The 27332-nt window shown below is 32.9% G+C and overlaps 2 protein-coding genes and 1 long non-coding RNA gene across 3 annotated transcripts in view; 1 reads left to right on the forward strand and 2 right to left on the reverse strand.

Moving 5' to 3' along the window:
- Window positions 1-27332, reverse strand: part of LOC115887220 (G protein-coupled receptor kinase 1) — a 351626-nt gene that overhangs the window by 147775 nt on the left and 176519 nt on the right. The window lies entirely within an intron of this gene.
- Window positions 11950-12952, reverse strand: LOC115887222. Its single transcript, XR_004051036.1, has 3 exons — window positions 12771-12952; window positions 12486-12668; window positions 11950-12433 (listed from the first exon to the last, which is right to left on the reverse strand). It is a non-coding gene; the product is annotated as an uncharacterized LOC115887222 (long non-coding RNA).
- Window positions 12477-27332, forward strand: part of LOC115887221 (dynein regulatory complex subunit 3-like) — a 36867-nt gene continuing 22011 nt past the window's right edge. The window contains exons 1-5 of the mRNA XM_030906587.1: window positions 12477-12613; window positions 18134-18312; window positions 18468-18613; window positions 18671-18830; window positions 24972-25174. Of these exons, the coding sequence (XP_030762447.1) occupies window positions 12524-12613; window positions 18134-18312; window positions 18468-18613; window positions 18671-18830; window positions 24972-25174 (778 nt within the window). The 5' untranslated portion in view covers window positions 12477-12523. The remainder of the gene's footprint in view (window positions 12614-18133; window positions 18313-18467; window positions 18614-18670; window positions 18831-24971; window positions 25175-27332) is intronic.

Here is a 27332-nt window from a genome sequence, read left to right on the forward strand (position 1 = left end):
AGGTAGATTCCTATAATGAAATTTGATAACGATACCTTCAACTGTTAAAAAACTATTAAAGAATATCTTTAATTTTTCAAAAAGTTTAACACCCTGTATCTTGCGTAAGAGGCATTTCCGACCCATAGTGTGCTATATCAAAATTAAAATTTCGACGTCCCCTATCATTCCTCGAAAGCATGACCGACTTACAGGAATCACCCTGTATATATATTTAAATCGTAAATCAAGTGATTTTTTTAATTTTAATCATGTGAATTAAATCAAAAAATTAATTTTATTGAAATTTTTTTTATAAATCAAAAAATAACTGTAAAAGTTATAAAAATCTATCCTAGAAAACTATCAAAAATATTTCTAAAACAGATAATAAATCGAAAAATAATTGTAAATTTTATAAAACTATATAAAAATATCTATTCATCAATTTAAATGTTGAACCGATTTTTGAAGTAATTTCGTGTGAATCCATAAGACAGCTAAACGCAGGAATTTATTTTAAAATGTATTTATAAGTGACAAAAATTCGCTTTTCGAATACATATCATTCGCCGACTAGTGCAGAACTAGGTTCTTCTGATATAGAGACTATATCTTCATTCCCGAAAATCTATAATCGTTGTCAGAAAATATGTTGTTTTATTTTATTTTGAAACGTTGATGTATTTCCAAATTCTTACCGACCGACATTTTGATTTGCAGTAAGTACTTTACACTTTGACATTAGATAATACTATTTTCATTCTCGACTTAAGACTATTTCCGAACAATAGTGTATTGTTTTATTAAGAGTAGAAATTATACTTTTTTTGACGATGCTGTACATTTGAAGGACCATCGTAAAACCACGGCACATAAAACAATCGGCACGCCAACTCTACTCAGATTCCATTGTTTAAAATTTCTATAAAATTTGACCTTGTCGGCGCCATTATCGTTTCCTAGTCAGAGCCGGATTAAAACGTATCAAAAAATTTCTCAGAAAATACGACAGGGTCGTATTAAAAAAATACTGTAATTGACTGAAACTGAATTTTATTTACAATACTTTTGTCCAAACAAATGAATCGTTAACCGCGCATACTTCTCCAAAAGTAAAAATTAAAAACCAATTAAATATTTCACTGTAGAGAATAGACAATTAAAATTAAAAAACATGCAACTAACAAAAACATGCCAGGAGTTACAAACAAGAATTAAAGAAATACCAATAAAATAATTATTGAACAATATAAAGAGGCTACGTACAAATTATGCCCATCAATGGGCGTAGCAAATTTTATTAATATTCAAATTTCACAAATTAATAAATCCACAATTTTTTTTGAGAAACTTCTATTTTTTTCATGGCAGGAAACAGTAGGTACCGCATTGTATTTTATACGGTTACAAAGTGAATTGGTAAACATTTTAAATTCAAAGTGAACAGAACGCAACCTGTACTTGTGGGCCTTATTTATATCTTCAATCAAGTCTTCTCTATTAGCTGCAATTGCCCATGTTCTTGCCCTAAAAATGTATTGTTAACTTATTTTTGATATAATCATTTTATTTATTTTTATAATTATATTTAAATGAATAATATAATGATTTTTAAAATTAATTTTTAATGTCTAGATTCTAGATACAACATTAAATTTTATTTTACTAAATATTTAACATTAAATCATACTACTATTAAAGTTTGTTAAGATTTTTAATTAGATCTTCCTATTTAGCTGAATGTCCTAATATGTATACTACTGTTTTTTTCACAACTAAAATATGTTAAAATAATTAATCACATATATACATACCTAATAGGATCTCTAGGAAACAGAAAGAAACTTTTATTGAACAACAAAAATAAAACTACTAAAACAAATTATATTACATAATAATAATAATAGCTCCCGTATATAGCGTTTACGCCTTGGGAGTAGCAAGGTACAGCTTGCCATACTAGAGCCGTTCGGTATACAAAGGAAGGTAATGTGGCTAGCACTACGCTTCAACCGCCTATTATTACCTCAGGATTGTGAATCCCAAGTACTCATTTAAGGCTGAGTCGACATAGGTACCCAAACTATTTTTATTTTAATAAAAATTGTCGGCTGATAAAATGCCGGGTGTGGGATTCGAACCCACTACCTTGAGATTGGTAGACGAGAGCCTGTACCTCTACGCCACCGGGCACCTATTGACAACTATATTACATAAGAAACGAAAATAAAACTAGAAAAACCAAATATATCACATAATAAACAAAAATAAAACAACAAAAACAAAATATATCACTCAAGAAAAAATCAAAATAAATTAGGCCGCACGCTACTGACTCGAATCTGCCGTAACTGTGTGTTGTCGCTGAAAAAACTACGACACTGGTTACTTTCTGTTGATGGAAACGCAAATGGCGGCGTGCGCGAGGATATGCGCGTAGCGTTCCCGCCAAAGCGAGTTAGCCTGCCGTGTGATTTATATGCCGTGGTAAAGCTATACCATCTAAGCTTTTCCGACGTTACAAGGAGGCACAAAAAGTACATTTTTACTCCGAATAAAACACTATTTTTTTAAAACATTACAAATAATTTTTTAATCAATTTCAAACATTGCAAATAATACAAACAGTAATCGAGAAACGATTTGTACACTCGTTGAATTTGACACCTAATATCAATTTAATAATATATTTTTGTACTTTTGTGCTTAGGCGTAACAGTGCTTTACTTTTATGCCTATATATAGCAGTTAAAATGACAAAAATTAATACTTTTGAGACGTTTGAAAAAAAATCTTTTTGATCTGAAGCGAGCGACTTTTTTGCGGAATATATTGGTGACCGATGTGGAAAAATGACACGCCCCGTAGAATTGTTAATGTTATCGGTATCGCTCAGAGTTATTAAGATTTAGCCATTTAGGATAGGACTTTAATTGGAAATAAGTCCTAGTCATTTGGAAATCCGATTTAAATATTGTTTTGAATTAAAATCAAAAAAATCTGATTTAAATCAAAAAAACCTAATTTTTTTGATTTTTTCCAACCCTGTTAGAAATAAATGGGGTTATTTGTGAACAACCCGGGTTTCCGTCCATTTTACGTTGTGGTGCTTGGACCACACATGATCTGCAATGCCCGACTTCATAGTTTCAACTGTTTGCGTATGTTTTTTTATGTTCGTCAAGTCGTACATCTAGGGATCATGTATAAGAATCAAGTATGGCAATTTCAACAATATGGCAACCACTCACAGAACGCTCCAATGCAGGTATTCTTAGTGGAAAACCTCGCGCTTGAGTTTTTTGCAAAATGTATGCTTAACAAGATAAAAAATTCCCACGTTTATTATTTCAGTCCAATAACTTCAAGTCAACAGATTTATTTTTTGTCAATGATGACGTATTGACAAATTCCAATCCAAATATCTTGAGAGAGGTTGCTCCTAACTATTTTTACTAACGTCTTCTACGTAAAAACGGTGGAAATGGATATCTTTTTACTTAGTAATTCAATAAAGGTACAGAAGAACAAATATTACTCTTCAAAACAGCTAAAAAACTGGTGGTGCCCCGACAAGTAGGAGTCCTATTGACATCAAAATCAAATTTATCATGTCAAAAAACACCCAGACATCAACGTTACTTCAGACTATTTGGTAAAAAAATCGAAACAAAAGTGAAACCTTCGAAACAAAGCAATTTAAGACAAATTTAAACTACCTTTTCTAATTATTTTTATGTGCTGGCGCAGTTTCCCGAATACAATAGTTCGGAGCGCACTGTATATTATCCAATGTATTCTTCTCTTAAATGTTCACATTCATTACATAAACCTATTAAAATACTAATAACAAACAAGATATTCCAATATTAGACTTCTTTTAGAAAATAATTAACTTTTAAAAAGTTCTTTTTGCTGAATTACAACTACCAATCCTGCTCATATATCCCATGAAATATTAATGATATTAAATAAAATTAGAATTTATTGGCATAAAAATAACACAGAAAATATTTGTCGCATAAAAATAACCGTACCTAATAAAATTACACTTAGAAATTCGAGAATATCCAGTACGGAGATAACAAAACAATTACAATAAAATAATTTCGTTGGAGAATATACATTTATCGGCGGTTCCAATGGAAACCAATATTCATTTCCGATCGACTCAAACAACGTGAATTGTTTCCTATTTCTGAGGGTATTCGATCCCTTAACAACGTAACTGCATTTCATTTTTTGTCGTTGTTTGGCAAACGATATTAGTTTCCTGGACGACTACACTCTACGAAATTATGTTTAGTCGATATTTCGACGTATAATTCTAGTTCGTTTCGGTTGAGTAACTAAATTCGTACAAGTGCATTTGGAATTGTGTGCAAATTGTTTCCGTAATTTCAAAACAAGCCAAACGTCGAAGAGGAAATTATTTCATTTAGCCAATTTACAATTAGCATACTGTATCTATTAAAGGTAGGACAAAGTAGAAATAATACAGAAATAACTATTAGATAGATAGATAGACAATAGTTTATTCATTCCAGTAAAAAAAATTACAAATAATGTTCATATGAACGTGGAACCCGTCTAAACAAACAAAAACAAAATATAATATGCTATTGACTATGGGTAGAAAAAACTAACATAATTTCCTTAAATCTAGATATATCTTAGAAATATACAAATACATTTTTTTTTTAATATTTTAATTCGACGTATAATTCTAGTTTGTTGAGGTTGAGCAACTAAATTCGTACAAGTGCATTTGGAACTGTGTGCAAATTGTTTCCGTAATTCCAAGCCAAACGTCGAAGAGGAAATTGTCTCATTCAGCCAATTTACAGTTAGTACATCTACTATAGGTAGGTCAAAGTAGAAATAATACAGAAATAACTATTATACATAGGTACACATAGTGCCAATGTGTGTTTTATCATTATCAATCAAATTTAGGAAATTACGCTAAAGCACAGTCCACACGCAACGACTTATCGTAAGATTTGCTTGCGCCAACAAAACGTTGCAGCAAGGTTGCCACCTTTTGTATTTAAAAAAATCGGGACTTTTTTCTTAAATGGAAAATGTTATGTGCTCATCGAAAAAAATAAAAACAACTGTTTAAATACATATTATTTGTTAAAGAGGACCAATTATTATGATTCCAGTATTCAAACTACATTAATTGACTGTTTGCGTTGATTAATAATAATTACTCCAAATATTAAAAAACTGAATTTTGTATGTGTATTAGACAATGAGCTAAAAAGTAACACCTTAAAAACTTTATTTCATTTTTTGACGAATGCTTATTTATAACAATAGAGGCGTTCATTTTCATAATTTATTATTATATTGATTTCTGATTCAAATCCACATTTTTTAGAATAATTCATTAACTTGTGATGTCGTCTCATTCCAATACGGGAAAATCAAACACATGTTCACCCTTTGAATACATTTATTTGAATTGGCTAACCTAGTTACAAAAGATGGTATGCTATGCTTTTGTTGTTGCAATAATTAATGAAATATTAAACAAACAATTGTTGGGTAACCAGGTCGCACTACAAACTAATACAATTAAATATGTAATTAATTAATATTTGGACGGAAATAATGGTGGTATATTTAATTATTAATATAATACTCTTTTATAAAGATTAAAATAGGTTTTTTTGTAACAAATGGGCTAGTAATATTATTGTTTTTAGCACCTGTAAATTTTGTACATTATTTGTTGCTTTAAAAATAATCTAAAATGTCAATATTCCATGGATATATTGATAAATGAGGTCTAAATTAATGGTAGACAATTAATTTGTGCATCTGATGCTCCTAAAATATACAGGGTATTCCATTTAAATTAAACAAGTTACTGCCGTTTAAAGCCAGAATTAAAATTAATTATTTAAAATAATTTTTTAGACACTCTGTATGAGGTTGTATTATTTTTATTATTGCAACACAATAACTGATTAATAAATAAACTTCAGTAAGTATTTAGTATTAAAAACTTTGATATCCTTGGAGGAATGTAGCCTTAAAATGTTTACTGCAATTTCACAAAATTGAAAATATTTCAAAAATTATAAGATTTAAATGTGATAAACCCTAATCAAATTTATCTTTATTTTAATTTTGGATCAAAAAATGTAATAATATACAGGGTGTTCCATTTAAAAAAATACAACTTTGATATTTTTTATAATATAATCGTTTAGTTACATGTATGTTGTATGTGGTGACCAACCCTGTATAATGTATACAAAAAACGACTTTTATTTTACGGCAGGATACCGTTCACTGCCAGTAATTATTCATTAATTTCCTTCATAAATTCACTTTATCATTCAAGCAAAAAATAAATAATCATTTTATAATGTTCTCCAAAATTATTACAAATTGTTATTTTTTGAAAATCCTTCTGTGATGCAAAATGATGCATTAACTAAAAAGTACCTGTTTACGTCAATTCATTCAGTAAAATCTCGTGATTCATATTAAATACAGACCTTATGACGTAGATACTATTAAAAAAGTGGAGTAATATGCCTAATATGGAGAAAGATAAGATTGATTATGACTGCGGTTTTTATTCGAATTCATAAGTAAACCGGCTAGAAAGAAAAATTTATCAAAATTCCCCAGAAATAGCGAATTGGAGAGGCGCCAAAAATCTTCGTATACATAGGTATATATGAATGGGTTGTTTACTTAGGAACGCGGGATTATTTAAATAACGAAGTATACTTGACTCATCCACGCATTGCGCTAAGTGAATTAAAGTAAATATTAACTAATGAGAAACATCGTATCACCCTTTTCGAGTTAAATATACATAGTTCTTTTCGTCTAACTTTTTCCATCATGGCAAAATACGATCGGTCACAGCCATCGATATTGGTATATTATCAAAATTAATTCATACACTTACCAAAAACCAAATAGAGGATTCAACAATGTGTCTTACCTGAAAAGAAAACAAATATAATAAATACAAAATACAAATATCAATATATTTAGTGATGAGCGAGACTTGTATTGTTCTTGATCTTGCAGAAAAAAAATAAGGCCAAAACCAAGACTAGCCTTAGATTTGAAAGACCAATCCAAAAGAAGAAAAAGACTCAAAGTCTCGGTCTCAACAGTTATTTCAATGTTGAGACCGAGACTTGAGTCTTTTTCTTCTTTTGGATTTATAAACCAGGTCTCTTTGGAAATGGACGCCCTTTTTAAATTTGAAAGACCAAGACCCAGTTCATAAGACTCTTGCGGTCTTGCATTTTTCTACGGTTTTCAGCTAATTTTTCATAGATAATTAATTTAAAAAATTAAAACAAATATAACGTTAAGACAGGGTGGCGCACCGCATTCGCCTCGGTTGATTATACGAAAACGGAAAGATGTAGAAACAAATTTTGTATGGGTATATGAAGAGAGGCAATGTGCATAATTTAAAATTATTTTCAAATGTACAGGGTGTGTCAGAACTAAGATCCATATCAAAGTTATATTTTTTCTTATGGAACACCCGGTATTTTATTTTATTTTAGGATTATTGGACATAAAATAAGGCATTTATTAAAAGAGTTTAATATGTTTAAACGCTTTGGTATTGAGATATTTAAATATGCATGCTATAATAAAAGAGTTTATCAACAACCTGGAGATTACTTTTCAGATTTAATTGTTGTGCTGACTTTGAAGCCAGAGAAATAAACTTTACTAAAACAATGTATTGCTTCCTTAAGTGTATACAGGGGTATCAATAAATATTAATTTTACATGAAAACTTCGTTATTTCAAATACAACACTATGTATTTTTTAAAATAAGTCGAAGCAGATTTAAATGCTCTTTCAAACTATATTAGGGTTTCCTATACCTATCTAGCTCAGATTTTTAATAAAAAGCGATTTTTCAATAAAATGGCAATCGAGATGGCAATTTGCTAGTGACAGTTAGTAGCTATTTTCAAAATCGACATTAGTTTATAGACTTTATTTAAATTTATAACAGTTCATTTTTATTTAATTTACCTACATTCGTTTAATAGTATTAATAAGTATTTAATATTTTATCAAAAAAAATAAGAAGTAGTTCTTTGATTTATATTACGACTTATATATTACGACGACGTAGATATATTGGATTTTCTATAAAAGAGCCAATTAAGGCAAATTGATTTTCTTCACTTCCAACGAAAGGTTTCTGCCTAATAAGTTTTTCATATACCACACTATCAGCTCTGCAAAATAAGAAAAGTAGTTTTTCAAAGGAACGCTTGTCAAGAAAATTTCTACTTGGATATCTTTGAGCATAAACCCTTCAGGCCAACAAGCAATTGTCCTCACAAAATTAAATCACTAGTAACATATTCATTCCTTTCGCCCGCAGATACTGCTTCATTTTTCTTGATAAAATAATAAATACTTACTTATTAACCTTATTGTAGGTAAATTAAATAAAAATAATCTGTTATAAATTTAAATAAAGTCCATAAACTAATGTCGATTTTGAAAATAGCTACTAAATGTCACTAGAAAATTGCCATGGCGAGAACAGCCGTCTGTGTTGTCAGTAGTGTATTGTGGTGAATTAATGAGATTTTGTAATGGACTCCTTTTCGTGATGGGTGAAGTATAATAATAAAGTATCTTTAATAAATTATTTTTTCTGTCGTTATGATTTGACATAATTATCCTATGCCAAGTTGTGGGCAAGACCAAAACACCCTTGGTCTTGATCTTGATGCAAGACTCTTGCCAGTCTTGCAATTTTTATTTTGCTGTTGTAACACCTAAGGTTCCATCCCCCAGTAATAAAATGATATAACGTAAACGGTATTACTATTTATAATTATTTTGTTAAATCTCACATTAAATCGTTAACAACAATCTAACAGTGGTTCTTAAAAATACAAAAAGCTTTATTACAAGTCTACAGAAATTTTAAACTTTTATAAAGCAATTTCATATTATTTCACATTGTTACTATTATATTTATTCTTTTTTTGTTCTTATATTTAGCATTATTCCATCGGTTTAAATTTAATTTATACCAAAAATTTTAACTCGACACTTCTTTGCTTTAATTTCTTCAAATTATTTATTGTTTCTCTAAATTTCTTCGTAAAATTTCAAGCGTCAAACGCTTGAGACAATCTTCCATGCTGACTAAACAAAGAAAATCCGAGGTATTTTTTAATAATCTGCCTGGGGAAAGTTTTCTGTAAAATTAATAAAAGAAATAAAGTTGGCGAGACAGATGTCACGATTCGTACCAGAAACTGATAACTCTAAATGTCAGCCAACTCAAAGGAATTTCCTGTTTTTTTTAGAAAACCGTTTTTTATATTAATATAAGGTATTACCAAAAACATGCAAATAAAAAAAATATATTTATTAATATATATTTTTCATACTACCTTGCAGCTGTAATTGCACAGCAACATATCCTACTAATTAAGAAAATACTTTATTCTTAAGTGCACTGTTTAGATTTACTTAGTAGGTAGTAATTTAAATAGTAGATTATTCTTTTAAAACTATAGTGCTGTAAGAGCGCCAAGTCATTATAAATTATAATGATCAGATGTTAATACAGGGTGAGTTTCCTGCGATGTTCTCTATGGGTATCTCGGAAACTAGTGGAGATAGAGAGTCGGTTAAATGGGGAAAGAATTGCAGTTTTGTATAGGGTCATATACATGCGCCATTCAGGTTTTTGAAAAAGTTCATGGCTTACTAGATATTTTGAAAAAAATAAATTTGGGCTATTTTAAAAATTGTCCCTAATTCCATTATAATCTATTATAGACAAAAAGTTTTCAGATAAAAGTTGTAGATAATCACGTCCTTAATGAGATTGTGTCCTTCTTTTTTTCTAAAGCTTGTCATTATTGAGATATGACACAAATATATGTTTTTTTTTAAATGGAAACCATAGTTGGCCATGACTTCATAAAAAGCGCCTTTTTTAAGCATTTTAGCGATATAAGCTATAATATGTTTCTTTCGAAAAATTACTATATAGAGTTATAGCCAATTCTTATAATTTTTAAACAATTTCAGTTAGTTAGCCATGGAAAAAAGTTCAATCGTTGTTACTCTCAGAAATGTGAAACTGTCACATCCAAACTTTATAAAAAAAATAAACAAAAATTGTAAATATGAATTTTTCAAATGGAGAAAAGCGTGTAGGATTATTGGTTCAACTTTTCTTGGCCATACATTTTCGAGGATACGTTGACCGGTGAAAGTTACTTACTTTTTTAGAAAAGTTAAATTTTGATACTTGCGCTTCAATAGAATGATTCCAACATGACTTTCATTATGACACTCCCCATAATAATGAAAAAAATGTTATCATAATTATTAATTATTTATATCATAATTATGCAAACTCAGGGATAGGAAGAAGTGGACCAATTGCATGGGCCTCCTCGATCACCTGACCTATCCATTTTAGATTTTTTTAGGCGGTATGATTAACAATAAGGGTCACAAAAGAACTTATGAATGTTCACAGAACGGTTGACTACGGCCGGTCGACTTTATTAAACTTCTCCCCTACAGCCTCTTCGAGTGCCTCTCTTAATTCAGTGTTAGTTCTTTTGTAACCCTTATTGTTAACCACACCGCCTAAAAAAATCTAAAATGGATAGGTCAGGTGATCGATTGATCCATTCTATTGAAGCGCAAATATCTAAATTTAACTTTTCTAAAAAACGTAAGTAACGTTCACCGGTCAATGTATCCTCGAAAATGTATGGCCAAGAAAAGCTGAACCAATAATAATCCTACACGCTTTTCATCATTTGAAAAATTCATATTTACAATTTTTGTTTATTTTAATTTATAAAGTTTGGATGTGACAGTTTCACATTTCTCAGAGCAACGACGATTGAACTTGTTTCCATGACTAACTAACTGAAATTGTTTAAAAATTATAAGAATTGGTTATAACTCAGTAATTTTTCGAAAGAAACATATTACGATGTACTTAAACAGCCGTTAAACGGTAGCCTACTAAAATGCCGTTAATAGATATTGTGACGTCGTTCATGTCGGCGGAAAGTAATGCGTAGCAGAGGCTATCGCTTCGTGAGCGAATGATCCGTGGTTCAAATCTCACGCCGATCAAGACTTTTTTTAATTTTTTTTTGTTTATAGTGTGATCTTATTGCATTGGTTTCACTCTTTTTGGTTGGATTGGTTTAGTTATTTGGCGGATTGGTTAGCGTAGTTATTTGGAGGGTGTTAATTCATTGGTTAGTTGGTTATTTGGTGGGGTTGTTTGGTTTTTACTAATTTATATTTATTTGTTATTTATATTTTTTTATCAGTGTCAAGGTTAGTTGCGTTGATTAAGTTGGTTATTTGGTGGGATGGATAGCGTTGGTTAGTCCTTATAAAATTGCTATATTTCATAAAGCCATCAAGTGCGTCACATCAACGACGTCATACCTACTAACGGCATTTTAGTAAGCTACCGTTTAACAGCAGTTTAAGTACAGCCAACATATTATAGCTTATATCGCTAAAAAGCTTAAAAAATGGCACTTTTTATGAAGTCACGGCCAACTATGGTTTCCATTTAAAAAAGCATATGTTTGTGTCATATATCAAGAATGACAGGCTTTAGAAAAAAAAACGGAGGACATAATCTCATTAAGGACGTGATTATCTACAACTTTTATCTGAAAACTTTTTGTGTAAAATAGATTATAATGGAATTAGGGACAATTTTTAAAATAGCCGAAATTTGTTTTTTTCAAAATATCTAGTAAGCCATGAACTTTTTCAAAAATCTGAAAGGCGCATGTTTATATGACCCCACAAAACTGCAATTCTTTCCCTATTTAACCGACTCTCTATCTCCAGTAGTTTCCGAGATACCCATAGAGAACATCGTAGGAAACTCACCCTGTAGACACTAACTAAAATAACTGACTTGGTGCTACTTGAGATCTCATATATTTTGTAGTGGAAGAACTATAACAATTGAAATTATAAAATCGTAGACACATACAGAAGCTAAATGAAAATTTTACGTGAGACATTCAGTTTTAAATCAAGACATTGAAGCAGTAGAAATTAAAAAAAAAACAGGGAGAGAATCAGTATAATTTAAAATGTATATCTGGATAGTTCACTGAAGTCCATGTTCTTGTTTTTCTTCATATTTTTAAAATATCAGATCCTACAATATAAAATTCCTTCGAAAACTCATTTTTGAATGTTCTTATTTCATGCTTTCCTTTTCCCTATCAACTTTAGAATTCTTCTGTCTATATCCACTCATGTGATAAATTTTTGGATTCCGTATAACCTTCTACGCTGAATATATAAAATTTTCTTCGATATTTAATACTAAATTCTTACTACATTTAATTTTTTAAATTGCCTCAAAGTTGGAAGCATAAAATTACTTCGCATATTCCTTATCTAGAAAATAATAAATTTATTTGTCATTTACTGACAGTAGCATAAATATTACCTATATTTTTTTAGTGCTTCTTTTTAGAGACCTAGAATATGTTGGATCCTTGCAAAGAAAGAGAACCAAGAGTAATAACAAACGCTCTTATAGAGAAATGTATCGATTTGCAGTATCCAAAAGGGGAGGTAAGTTCCTTAAAATCATTTCATACCAGTATAATATTATAGTATGAGCATTTAACTAAAAAATTAAAGGTTGTGCTATAATATAAAGCTAGGAGACACTCTCTCCTAATAGGTGTACGTAAAATAACATTTAAAATAAATATGGTTACGTGGGTACCTCATTCCTCATAATATTCATTGGAGGCACCAAAATATTTTAAATCGAAGAAACAAACTGTTGAAGTCGTTTTACGATATCAATTTTTTATAACTTATTAAATTCAACGTTCTGATGAGATTTGATCCTAGAATATTTTGTTGTTCATAACATGTTCATAATGGAACAAACGTGTACGTCAAAGTCATGAGAAATGACATTATGCAAAAATAACACTAGCTTCTACGTCCCACTAGTCAACTGGCATACCCAACAATGTTGCCGTTTTTTTGTTGTAACAACTTGGCTGTAAAAGTAACACGGGAGCCAATATCTGGACTGTTCAAAATTTACATGCGATTTCCTATGTTTTCAACGACAATGCACCACCCGGCATGTTTTAAAAACTGATGGGCTCTAAATTTTCTTAATAAGTAAGTAATAAGACAAAATTACTCATTTAATACTTGTGGCCTAACTACGTCGAAACACCGGCTCCCATTAGAACATCGAAATTAAGCGACGTAAGGCGATACTAGTGGATGGACGGGTGACCGGTTCGAAACTCTGTATCGTGCTGTTGTCCAATAAAGGGCAAAAGTGTAAAATCTATTGACAAACACTGCTCATGCACGCCGGTTCGAGGCCGGATGAGATCGGATATCTCGTGAGTAAGAGTCGATTTAGAAACTTGCCAAGTCGGTAGGCCATTGACCATGATATGGCCGAGGATCGCAGTTCGGATTCCGCGCAAACAAAGTAGGCCCCGTCCAGATTAGCCCTGGCAGCAAAAAGGAGACGTTAACTGAAATCTTTACTTTACTTTTAGTACTTGTTATGACTGAGATAGCGGATCATAGCTATTTCAGCCATGAAAAAAAAATCGGTAAAAAAACTTTTAAGTTAAACGGTTTTATCTTATGTGCACTGAAAACTAGAAAATAATAATAACAATTAGGTATTTTGAACTTCTAGTTCAGAAATATTTTAGTACTAGGCAGAATAGCTTTTAGGCATATTAGACTAAAATAAAAACGTGGGGCCCCTCTGAAATCCTACCTATGGCAAAGCATATCTTTATACTTTGGTAGATCATGAGCTCGGCGTTCGCTGGTGAAGCCGCCACGGCTGGTTATTGATTGTCAAAATCTCCAGTTACGATTATAGTAAGTCGATGCAATCCATACTTAGTATAGAAGAAAGTATTACAGCAATAGTTAATGGGCCCCACGTTTTTATTTTAGTCTAATATGCCTAAAAGCTATTCTGCCTAGTACTAAAATATTTCTGAACTAGAAGTTCAAAATACCTAATTGTTATTATTATTTTCTAGTTTTCAGTGCACATAAGATAAAACCGTTTAACTTAAAAGTTTTTTACCGATTTTTATTTTCTAGTTTTTAGTATTTAACGGAAATGCCTACCGAATATTCCTCATTCTATTTAATTCATTTAGTGCATCATTATTACATGGTTTTTTACCTGATAATTTATTACAATCTGACGCTCAGGTGTTTCTGACGCTAACGACTCTCTCTGTCTGTCGCGTTCTGATGCTAGCCTAGACTCATGACGCTCAGGTGTTTCTGACGCTAACAACTCTCTTTGTCTCTCTCGTTGTGATGCCAGCCTAGACTCATGACGCTCAGGTGTTTCTGCCGCTAACAACTCTCCCTGTCTATCACGTTGTGATGCTAGCCTGGACTCATGACGCTCAGATGTTTCTGACTCTACCAGCTGCCTTTGTCTCTCACGTTGTGCTATTAACCTGGCATCATGTTGCTCAGGTGTTTCTGTTGCTAACCGTTCTCTTCGTTTCTGTAGTCGACTATAGGTTTCATTTTCACTTTCTTTTGCACGTTTCGTTCTACACTTTTCTTTCGCCTTTTCGAGTCTTCTTTTTCGTTGTGTAGCAGTTTCGTTTTTATTGTTGTTTGTTTTTTTATTTATTGTTTCCATGTTGTTCCCACGAGTAATGGACATTTTAACGGTCGACCCCCCCAGAGGTCCAGTAGAGGGGCAAGGCTATAATATACAACAAGAGACGCCCAATCTTGAGGGGAAAACGCTTTCGACATTACATTTTTAGCCACCCTAATGCCATACAGTCCTCAGCACGTTTTAACCTATTACCTTAACTTGGGTGGTAAAGCTACCGCTAACTACGTAGGTACATCTAAACACCTATTTTTTTTTTATCTGTCCTTCTAACGACACACAATCTTATACACAACTGTTCTGAACACGACTACTCATGCCCTCACGTAATACGCCATTTTGTAACGACGTCCATCTTGGATTTTAAATTTTGTCATAGTCACAGTATTCTACTAGTGTAGCCCTTTCATTTGATATCTATATTGAGGGGGTTGTGGAAAAATATGAAATCCGCCATTTTGTACCGGCGGCCATCTTAGATTTACAATGTTATTGATATTACTATATTGTATTGTCATCGGAACTAAAGGTGTGTACCAAATTTCAGATCAATCTGACAACAGGAAGGTACTTAAATTTCAATTTCTAATTTTGACCCAAATAAACAAACAAATAAATAAATACCGTACGGGTCGAGTTAAATAAAACCGTTTAAAAAACTGGATCTGCTATAAGAACGGAATATTACAGCTTAAATAGGGAGCATATTAAATATTTTATCGAAAAATGAGTTGTGTATCCCATATTAAACATGAATTAAATAATAGAGAACAAGCATCGCTTATATTATTAGTTACATAATGTAAGCCTTAATGTCAACATACCGTGCTGGCAACTGTTACTTTTGGGTCGGTATTTACATGTGTGGAAGTAAATCGCATACGCATCTTAAGTCGGAGTGAGAGAAATGCGACGGTGTACTGTTGCGTTGTTGCCGGTACGCCTTTCCCTATCAGGTAAAGGAAAATCACGTTCGCAAACCGCTTATTTTTAAGACTTTTTTTCGAAAATGTAACTAGATAAAATCAATAGATATGTTTCTGAGCATCTGAAATAGAATAATTATAAGGATATCGTTGGAGTGTTTATTTTTTTATAATGAGAAAACGTCAGTAAGCGCGATAATTTAAAAACTCAACTTTTTTCATTTACAATATGTTTACATAAGAAAAAATCGATAGATTAAACAACCCATCCATTTACTTTTAGTGCATAGCAGTTGTCAGCAATCATGTAACTTTTTTATTTATAACGATTTTTGCATACTGTCTGCGAGGAAAGTTTTTGAAAAACTAAAATTAGTTATTTCTAATAGATTTAGAGATATCCATTTTTAAATTTAGAGTTCTTATAGCGCGACCACACTCGAACACGAACTCAATTCCACTTATTTTTACCAAAAATGCAAGTGTTTCTAGCTTGCACTTAAACATTTTCAAGCTATAAGGAAAATTACAAAAACTCGTTAATAAATAAAGAAATGAAGTATCACGAGACGTAATTAAATCGTGAAGCTGAACGCATGATGTACACCCTTCCATACAACTTTAAGTACTGACAGAGGTACTATGTATCCCCTTCCACGTCTCTTAGCAATGTGCACAGTTTCCCCGTTTATTTCATATGTTTGGCAACGTGTTTACTATTTCCTCTTTGTTCAGTACATTATAAACGCATTGTACTCTTCTTACATACGGAAATCTTTGCCAGCCTTTAGTATACACTATGTCATGAAATATAAAATCACATTACTTGCCAAACGTAAACTGGAATGGAAAATATCATAGTGTAAAATAGCTTTTAATATTTATGAACTCCGCATAAAGGGACGATGTCATATACATAGGTATAACAAAAATATACCAGATGTATCTCGTTATTCTGTTAAGTTGAAACGAATTTATTTTAGACGAAAACTAGACATAATAAAAGTTTTAAGTCGAGAATAAACCTGGTTCGCATTCGTAGCCAATCTCACCATTGCGACCCGCTCGTACCGGGTGGCGTGACACAATGAATTCCATTTTTTCGCTAACATTTCCATTTTTTCGTTCATGATTATCAATACATCCACATTGCAACGTTTTCAATCATTCGCGGTCCGCATTTTTCTTTGATATATTTACTTTTCCCGACAAAAGATGGAAAAATTCGTTTGCGCTGAATCCATTCATCTCGCACTACATTCGCTGGGAATACATGTGTGTGCCCGAAAAAGATTTCCTCCAGAATGCGAATTTTGACATTGGTACTTCCGGTTATAACTGGTAACAACGTCTCGTATCTCAATGACTAACGTTTAAACTAAGTAAACTGTTCACTATCGGGGGGTTCATTATGTGGTCGTGCCTGGAAGAACTTGGAGCTCTGGTAGCCGACGAATTAGCAAGAAAAGACCGAACAGCTATCTTGATCCAGAGCCGTATTGGGAATATCCAGATGTGAGGCCTGGGCAATAAAACTCTGCATCAAGGAGAAGCCAATCCTCCACTGGAGAAACAGACAGGGGCACAGGCATAACAAGACCTTCATCCAAAGACCTAATTCTAAAAAAAATACAAAAGCATTTCTAATGCTTAATGCTAAGCTCGATTTTTATCAGGGAAGCCTTTGTTCCATATTCTACGATAAAGATTCTGAAATAGAAGAGCACATAACACGTCACTATCACTCAAAATCATAATATAATATGATTGAAAATAAAAAACTTGCGTCCACAAACGTCAAAACCCGAGACGGGGCGCTACTTCAAGTTTCTCTCCCGGTCTCAAAAAAAATTGTAGATCCGGGGCTAATAAGGCTTCACTAATAAGAATTTTGGGCTCGTTTGCCTTTATTTTTAATGGTTTTAGACTTTAAAAAATCCTATATGGGTATTTCGCCCAGTGCAAGAAAATATACAAAATAAAATAGTTATTTTTTGTAAACACTGCTGCGTAATCCAACGGAAACTCCTTGGCAGCAGTTAGGTTTACTGATAAACAAATTTGCCTAACAAAAAGCGGAGAGGAAGAAGAAACCATAGCGGAATAATAACCTAACCTAAACCATGTAGTTAAGTAATCTTCTGATGATACTAATACAGTTAGCGAAATGCGCGACCAGTGTTAAAAGTAAAGTGTTTTGGTGTATTGTGGTGAATTAGTGTTTTATTTTGATGTTGTATCATCAAAGGCTGCATATTTTAAAAACTTTATAAAACAAACATTTAAAGAACCAACGCAACGGTTTAGAAAAATCAGAAACGTTTTTTCCTTATAGTAGAGTAGGATTATTATTGGTAGTAACACTCTTTATACTATAAATACAAATATTTTATAAAACATACAGAATGAATTTCCTTAGTCTATAAAATAGCAGTTCAATTAGCCTTTTTTATAAAGTAAACCTCTCCCTTTGCAAAACTATAAAATTCAACTCTCCTGAGATATCATATGTCATTTAAGGTTGGCAGACTCCTACGCCTGGAGGGCATCCCCATGGAAGAAGTGAAAGAGATAAGGTTCGAGCATTTGTACATTTTGAAGATAGATCACCTCTGGGTATTAAGATCGCTAGTGAAGCTCAGTCTCAATAGCAATTTGATAGAGAAAATCGAAGGATTGGAGACACTGATACATTTAAAGTACGGTTGTATGCTAACTTAGTTTTTTATAAACGATCGTCTGTAGGATTCAACAAAGAACTATTTTATATTTAGTCAATTTAGTACGTGTGTTTTGCTGCAAGTTACTGAAAATTTATGATCTTATAATCCATTATATTTTATTTTCATTTTAGAGAATTAGACTTGTCATTTAACAAAATCCAAAAAATCGAAAACTTGGAAACGCTAACAAACTTAGAAAAAATATCGTTTTACGAAAATTTAATAGAAACAATAGATAATTTGGATAATCAGCAAAAGATGACGGTCTTTAGCATAGGTAAGGTTGTTACGTTTATATTTTATTTACAATATTTAAATTGTCCTCGTCTTGAAGGGAAAAATAAGATAGACGACCATTCTAACGTTAACTACTTTAGAAAATTTAAAGCTTTGACGTCATTAAATATGGCTGAAAACCCTTGTTCGGAAGAGGAATATTTTAGGTATTATGTGGCGGCGTTTTTGCCAAATTTGGTATATTATGAATATAAGAGGTAAGATTTAGGTGTTAAGATATAATAATAACAATAAGTATCTATAGTGTTTCAGCAATATCAAATAAATTCAATAATAAGTAAATAGAAGCGTATTCGATAAAACGCTTCGACTGACTTTTAGTTGCATATTTCTTTCAATATAAACTGTTTATACAAGGCGTGTCATGTAACATTCGCCAATATCAACTTTCTTATTTTAAATGCAACGTTGCATTCTCCTGAACAAATACTGTAAAACCTTTCTAGATTTACTGGTCTCTATCTATTACTACTGCTATTACTCGCTGACGAGTATTTGACACGTATCAGAAGATGTTTACGGAATAAGTTTTCTTTCATGAGCTTTCCTGTGACTGATAAGCCCGATACGTGATTTTATCTCTCTTCCGCATTTCGGACATTCAAAAATCTCTTTGCCCTGTTGCCTCTTTACTTTCTGGTTGTCGCTGTTAACTGAGTTTACAATTCTTCTCCATTGCGTTCTATTGTGCGCTACTTCTTCCCACTCATTCGGCATGTTTATCCCCTTTAAGTTTTCGTGGAAAATATTCTAACTTTGTACCTTTTGAGTTGTCCACCCAGTTTCCTCTTACCGTTATAAGCTCACCGTAAAGCAGAGATTTTGATAGGCGATTTTCTTGCATTCTGCATACGTGACCAGTCCATCTTAAGCGGATTTTTTAATCATGACCTCAAGATTCTCGCAGCTAGTTGATTCTTAAAGAGTTGTCTAAGGTGTCTCTGTTGCAACTTGTTTAATACGTTCATGTGCAAGCGCCGCCGCGCCACTCGGTACCCAGGTTTCGCTTCCATATAACATGGTGGGTATTATTATTGCTCGGTACACTGCAAGTTTCGTTTTTTGCACTCAATACAATATATATATATATATATATATATATATATATATATATATATATATATATATATATATATATATATATATATATATATATATATATATATATATATATATATATATATATATATATATATATATATATATATATATATATATTGCGGATTTTTACGACATTCGTCGTCTCCCGCTTCTCAACTTCCACAGATTTCTGTCTGTCCAGTCTTCTTCCTGGAGGCCCCTAGAATTCATAGCGTCAACTACGCCCTGTTTCCATCTTCGAGGTGGTCTTCCACGTTTCCGCCTTTCGCTTGGTGTCCATGAATGAATTCTTTTCGGCTATCGGTTATCATCCATTCGTTGGAGGTGTCCGTACCAACTTAGTATTTTGCCGTCAATGGCGTCGAGAATAGTTTCTTTTCTCCTATAATTTCTCGTATTCTTTGATTTGAGGTGTGTTCCAGTCTTGAAATGCGACAACTTCTTCGCCAAAAATCCATTTCAAGAGACAGCAACTTATTTTTCTCTACTTGTTTAGCTCCCACGTTTCAGCGCCATAAGTGGTAATGCTCTCTACAATGGCTTTATAAAGTAGAATTTTTGTTTTTGGGAAATTTTGTTACACCACAACAACGAGTTAAGTTGACCAATAACTCTCTTTTTCCTTGTCCAACTTTATTTGCAATATCTTGAGTGTTTTTCCATTTGTTGTAAAAGTGACGCCCAAGTATTTAAATGTACAGACATTTTTAATTGTACCGATTCCTACATCCAAATCCTCACGTTCGTCATCACCCACTACCATGTACTCCGTCTTCTTTGTGTTTATTGTTAGGCCCCATTTCGAATATTCTTCATGCAGTTTTCTAAACATATAACTGGAGTCGTCTCTGTCTCCCGCTATCAAGACCTGGTCGTCGGCAAAGAGTAAGGTATATAAAGTGTCTTTTCCTACTGGGATCCCCCCACGGCATTTCATCTTCCAACACTTCAGTACTTCCTCCAAATATACTTTAAATAAAGTTGGTGCTAATGAACACCCTTGTCTTAAGCCCTTATTCACAAGAAATTCTTGGGAAATATTGTTTCCAAGTTTAACTGTGCTACTGCAACCCTCGTATAATTTTCTTGTTGCTTGGACATACCAACTACTGATACCAAAATTTTGCATTGACACCCACAACTTACTTAGTGGGACTGTATCGTATGCCTTCTGTAGATCAATAAATGTCAAGTGGACCGTCCTTCCCCTTTCTAGCCTTTTTTCGATTGGATGCTTAAGAGTGAAAATGCCATCAGTACATGAGCGTCCCGGTCTAAAACCATTTTGCTCTTCCTATTCCGTTATTTGTGCTTCTAACTTATGTTTTAGTACTTTGCCATAGAATCGAGCAACAGTACAAATGACACTAATTCCTCTATAATTTTCACAGTGGCGTCGGCTCCGTTTCTTAAATATGGACGTAATAATCGCTTTTTTCCATTCTTTGGGTGGGTCTTCTCCATTTAAACATCTACTAAAAATATCTGCCAGAATTTCCAAAACTGCTGAGGGGGCAGCCTTTAAAAGTTCTACTGAAACATTTCCCAAACCTGGGGCTTTGCCATTTTTCATTTGTTGGAGGGCTTTATTTACATCTGCAGAGCTTATTAGTGTTGGATGCTCAGGTTCGGTTGGATTAACAGGATGACCTTCATGATCTTGTATCAATTCGGTTTTATTTTCCGTCAACAGATTTTGATAATAAGTCTTCCAATCCTCGATCGGAATAATATTCATCCCTGCAGTATCTTTATGTTGCCTTCGCATTCCGTTGATAATTTTCCATGCTTTATTTGCTTTTGTGTTTCCAGCTTCTAAGTTGACTTCTTGGCATCTTTCTTCCCAGTACTCATTCTTTGCTTTTATTATTTCCTTCTGTACACTTCTCTTCTTGTCATTATAAATTAGTCTGTCTTGAGTGCTCTGTGTACTTAACCATTTCCCATAAGCAGCCTTCTTTTCATCTACAATCTTTCCTAGTTCTTCACTGCACCAAGGTGTATCTTTTCTGTATCTCGTGGAGACTAATTTCTCTCCAAGAGCCTCATTTGTGGCTTCATGTATGCACGTTTTCAGACCTTCGTACATATCATTTGGAGATCCTTGTCCTATTCTGTTTAATTTCGTGGCTAGTCTCATCTGGTACAAGAATTTAGTTGAGTCATTCCTCAAACTTTCGATATTATACTTGACGTTACTTAATGGAGTTTCATTTTTCTCAGGCAATCCATTTGATTGCATTTTATTTTTGTAGAAAATATAATAATATAATAATAATTGTAGAAAACTCTGTCTTTTAATTTCCGGAATGCTCTTGAGGCGCTGCCAATTCTGTGCTGAGTTTCAGAATCGATATTGGTCTTATCCGAAATCAAACTGCCGAGGTCATTGAATTCCGCTACATATATTCCAATAGTTCTTCTCCAATTTTTATAGCATTGTTGAGATCTTCCGGGGGAGTGCACATTATTTTAGTTTTATCGATGTTCAGCTTAAGACCCAAAGCCTCGTATGGCCAGGTATATGTGTTTAACATTTCTTGTAATCGTATGTCAGCGTATTGAAGTTCTGTGATAAATTTTGTACGTGAGTCTTTTTATGTTAAACAAACATCCGTCGCGCGTCGTATCTGTATCTAATGTCCAATCCTCTCTCCTGCAGTTTGCTGTCCACTATAATGGAGAGCGCTGTCATGAATATGCTGAATAGGAGAGACACATCCCTGCCTAACTTCTATATTTGTTAGGAAGGGATCGCTCAGTGATACATAGTGTGACACTCCTGACTTGTTGTTGTTATGGAGTTTTTTATACACTGTATGCAAAAATTGCTGGGTACTATAAACTTTTTCATAATTGCCCAAAGTGCAACTCAGTTCACAGAGTCGAAGACTTTTGTTAGGTCGATGAATGCTACATCATAAAGTTTACACTCTCTGTCTAATAATAACTTTTTTAAAAGATGTTAAAACAATAGTATCACTGTAAAGCAGTGGCGGCTCGTGGTTATTATTGTGGGAGGTCAATATCTAAAAATTTTGCGTCGATTTTTTTTAAGACGCGACAAAATTTAATTGGTTTCTTACAAGGTACTTGTACGTTTATTTAAAGGAAAATAAATCTAAAAATAAATACAAATTATGTTAAAATGAAACGTACCCTTACATTTTTAAATAGGTGGTCTAGTGCCATTTCACTAAAAATCCAGTCAGTGTTCTTTACACAAAATTTCCACGGTAGGATTTAAAAAACAGTTAAATAATAACGTCCCAAAAACATAAATACACACACATTTCTAAAAGTTTTATTTCGCATTTTTTTTATATATTTTAAGTCAATTCTTTCTCTAAACGTTTTTCGAAATTTAAGCAATTGTTTTCTTTTAACCGCACGATTTTACAAACTAAACACAATAATATATGTTGGTCTATTTGAAAATATATATTCCAGAATCAGTCAACAAGAGTTCCAACATTTATCCAGAACCAGAAAATTATGAATTATTATCTACACAAATTTCGCGCTGCATCTCAAACCCTCGGCTACGACAAAGCTACGGCAACTAAAACTAATTATTTTTTCGATATTAAAAATTTAAATATTGATTTATACTGACTAAACCAAACATTATACGCGATACGCGATAAACGATACAAAAACCTAGGTTGTTTTATAATTTGAGTTTTTATAAACACCCAAACTGCCCAAACGGCGAATTTTTTCCAGCGATATCACTGAAATCCTGTGATACATTTATATAGAAATAATGCACTCGATATTTCTTAATCAACTATATCGATTCTCAACTTCTTCTTTACGTGCCGTCTCTTTCGTGGATGTTGGCGATCACATTGGCAAAATCTTCACGATTCTCGGCTTTCCTTATTTATTAAGTTCTTCAAAAGTTAGGTGAGTCCAGTTTCTGATGTTTCTCAACCAAGATAGTTTCTTCCTGCCGAGACCTCTCTTTTCTTCAATCTTACCCTTAACTATCAATTGTAAGACGTGGTATTTTTCATTTCTCAATATATGCCCTAAGTATGATGTTTTTCTTATTTTTATTATATTGAGCAATTCTCTCTTTCTGCCTATTCTGTTGTAGACTTCGGTATTTGTGATATGGGCGGTCCATGGAATTTTAAGCATTCTTCGATATATCCATGTTTCGAACGATTCGAGGCGATTCATCTCTTGAACTTTCAGTGTCCATGTTTCTGCTCCGTATAATAGGATTGACCAAACATAACACTTAACGAGCCTAGTTCTCAACTCTAGGTCCAATCTGGGGTTCTGGAAGACGTTCTTAATTTTTAAAAATGCATTTCTCGCTTGTTCTATTCTGGTTTTTATTTCCACATCGTTGTTCAAGGTGTTAACTATCCAGGACCCCAAATATTTGAACTTGTAGACCTGTTCTAATGTATTACCGTCTATTTTAATAGGAATTGGTACATTTTGGTTCTTTCCAAATATCATGACTTTAGTTTTAAGAGAATTGATCTTCATCCCGTATTAATAATAAATAATATTACACTAATAAATAATATTACAAATTACAATAATAACACGCTGGTTCTCTCTCAAAAGACAAAAAAAAACAAAGTTGGTTACAAAGACAAAAACCGCCACTTTTTATATCGTCTGTCAGTAAACTACCAAATACAAGTATATATAAAGTTGCCTACCTTAGAAATGCTTCTATGAATGACGCGGCCAATGGCCAATATAAACTATATCTATCGAACCTTAACCCATTATATTTTCTATACGTAGTATACCTTACCTTGTTGGCGTCACGAGCCGCGGCACTTGGAGTTTAATACGTGTAAAACATAACGGGAACGAAGGACAAAATGAAACTTTGACCGGCAGTAGAGAAAATGGGTAAAATAAAATGTTTTCAAGCGAAAATTGGACAAATTAGGAATAGTTATATATTTTATATAGTTATATATTTTAGGATGAAAATATATTTTAGGATGAAAAAAAGTGATTTACAAAAAGTATAATTTAAATAAGTTTTTCTAATTTCCTCCTGATTTTTGGGGGGGCATTGACCATTTGAACTCATGGTTAAGCCGTCACTGCTGTAAAGCAAATCCCTCCGATTGTTTTTCTCAAAATGCATCCCCACACACCTATTCTACGTACCTAGAAACCACAAAGAAAGTTGAACGAGCAATAAAAATATAACCACGTCCGTCGTTATGAGCGCGACCGGAAATTGATATTTTCAGAATCGACGAGAAGGAACGGGGAAAAGGAAGCGAATTATTCCGCGACGAATTGCGGACATTGGAGCGGAAGGAGGAAAAGGAACGGATAGAGAATGAGCAGATAGAGAAAGAAGCGCAGGATGCCAAGAGCCACTCGAAAATGTTCGTCGAACATCTGCAGACCGGCAAGCTGTTTGATATAATGTACACAAACGATGAAGAAGGTATGAAATTATGTCATGATTTCGTCGGTTGAAAGAACTGGGAAGATACGCAACCTAATGGGCGACTTCGTGACAAGGCTGATTTAATTTCCCTTTACGTCTCAAGCGCTGTACGGTGGGGCCTCTATTCGTTCTCCGGCCAACGCATATAACACTCATTTTCTCTCATTCGGCTAGCGAAGGATATCGAAGACGGTGTGGAACTGATGGCAGTGTTGCCATATTAAAATGTGTAATATCTGTAATAGGTTTGACAAAAAATCCCCGTTTATGTATTGAAAATTTATTCGTGTTAAACATAGAATAAACAACAAGAATAAAAATTCTTTTATACAGTATGTCCCCGGATTGTCTTTACAAGTTGAAAAACTTTTTTATTATTGACATTTTCAGAAAAATTTATTCTTCATAAAAATTTTTGCTTGTTCTAAAATGGTTAATCCCGTTTATACTTTTCCAAATTTCCATACTGTTTTAGAGAAAACTAAAAAAGAAATATGGATGAAAATATGGTTTGAATTTTTTTCTAAATCCTAAAAATCAAAACGCAAAATATAATTTCGTGTTCGTTCTTAAATAGATTGTTATTAATAGAAATTTAATTAACGTCATATTTTTTGCTGTTTTAAAATTTTTAAGAAGCACAAAATGCAATTAGTTCCATACTAGAGAAAGGGTGATAATAGTTATAGGAAAATGTGATACTTTAAAGGTGCGTATTCATTTGCAACAAAACACTCCAAACCAACCAAACGCGCTGCGCACTCCAAACAATCTGCAACAAAACATTTTCCGGGCGCGCTCTGAACGACCTGCAACAAAACATTTTGCGCGGAGCGTTCCGCCTGTTTGCGGTGTTCGTTGCGTTCCCACCAGTAATCAATGTTAGTGTGTTTGTCGACATGGATGCATCTGATTTTACCATAGCCGCTGGTGCTTTTTTAATTATAGAGGCATTAGCGGGTAACAATAAAAAGAAAACAAGGTAAGAATGAAAAATGTGGGCAAGACGCCTCTTTTTGCGCCGTCAAAATATGACCTTACTTAGTGACCTCGATTAAATTAATAAATGCCTTTATTGTCAAAAAATTTTACAATTTGTAGACAAAGGTAACGTAAACAAACAAAAGAGAATACAAAACAAGTGTACAAATTACATTGTCAGTCTTATTGTTTAAAATAAACATTTATAAATGTTTACAATGTCAAAGAATAAAAAAATAAAAATAAGATTCAAAAATATTTAGTAAGTTTATAGTAAATATAGCAATAGCAAATATCAGACCAGTGTTTACAAAATCAGATTCGATTATCAAAATATAAGTCATTTACGGCGTAGAAAGCCTTGTCTAGACTAGTAAATAAGACTTCAATGCTTTGCGAAATGAAGAAAATGATGTTATGGATTTGATTTCAAATGGCAGGTGATTGTGCATTTTTTTCGAGTTGTATAATATTGAACTTTTAACTAACTCTGAGCGTGGGGTGGGCAGGTAAAGATCTTGCTGCACGTTCCTGAGTGGATAAGTGTGGGATGACCTTTCTTGAGAAGCTGATACATGCTTACGTATTAGGCAAACGGGTTCAAATATAAATAAGGAAGGAAGAGTTAATATTTTTAATGTTTTAAAAATTAAATTAAAAAAAAAGATTATATGCATATGAAAAGTTTTACAAGGATGACTGCAGAAGATTTTGAGAATCTAATATGCTTAGTAGGTCCTAGAATAAAGCTAAGCACAGTTTAAAAAAACCACAAATACAACGAACGTTCAAAACTGCCGTATCCACTGAACACCGGCCAACGAATAAATTATTTTGAACAAATCCCGTTTACCGACAAGCTTCGGAAAATGTTTGGCGCGTTCGGTTCGGTTCGGCACACCGACTTGTTACAGCGCGCACGGCGCGTTTGGGTCGTTCGAAGTGTTTTGTTGCAAGTGAATAACCACCTTAACGACAACAAAAAATATGACGTTAATCAAAATTAATACTACTATCTATCAAAGAATAAAATTGAAATTATATTACCATAGAAACGCCTTTAAATTTTCAGGACTTCAAGCATATTCTCATATTTTTTTCAATTTTCTCTAAAACGGTATGGATTAGAAACGTACACAGACGGGGGATTAACCATTTTAGAACAAGCAACAAT

This window comes from Sitophilus oryzae, unplaced genomic scaffold (genome assembly GCF_002938485.1).
Source record: "Sitophilus oryzae breed Bouriz unplaced genomic scaffold, Soryzae_2.0 scaffold_556_pilon_pilon, whole genome shotgun sequence".
In the NCBI taxonomy this organism is placed as follows: Eukaryota; Metazoa; Arthropoda; class Insecta; order Coleoptera; family Curculionidae; genus Sitophilus; species Sitophilus oryzae.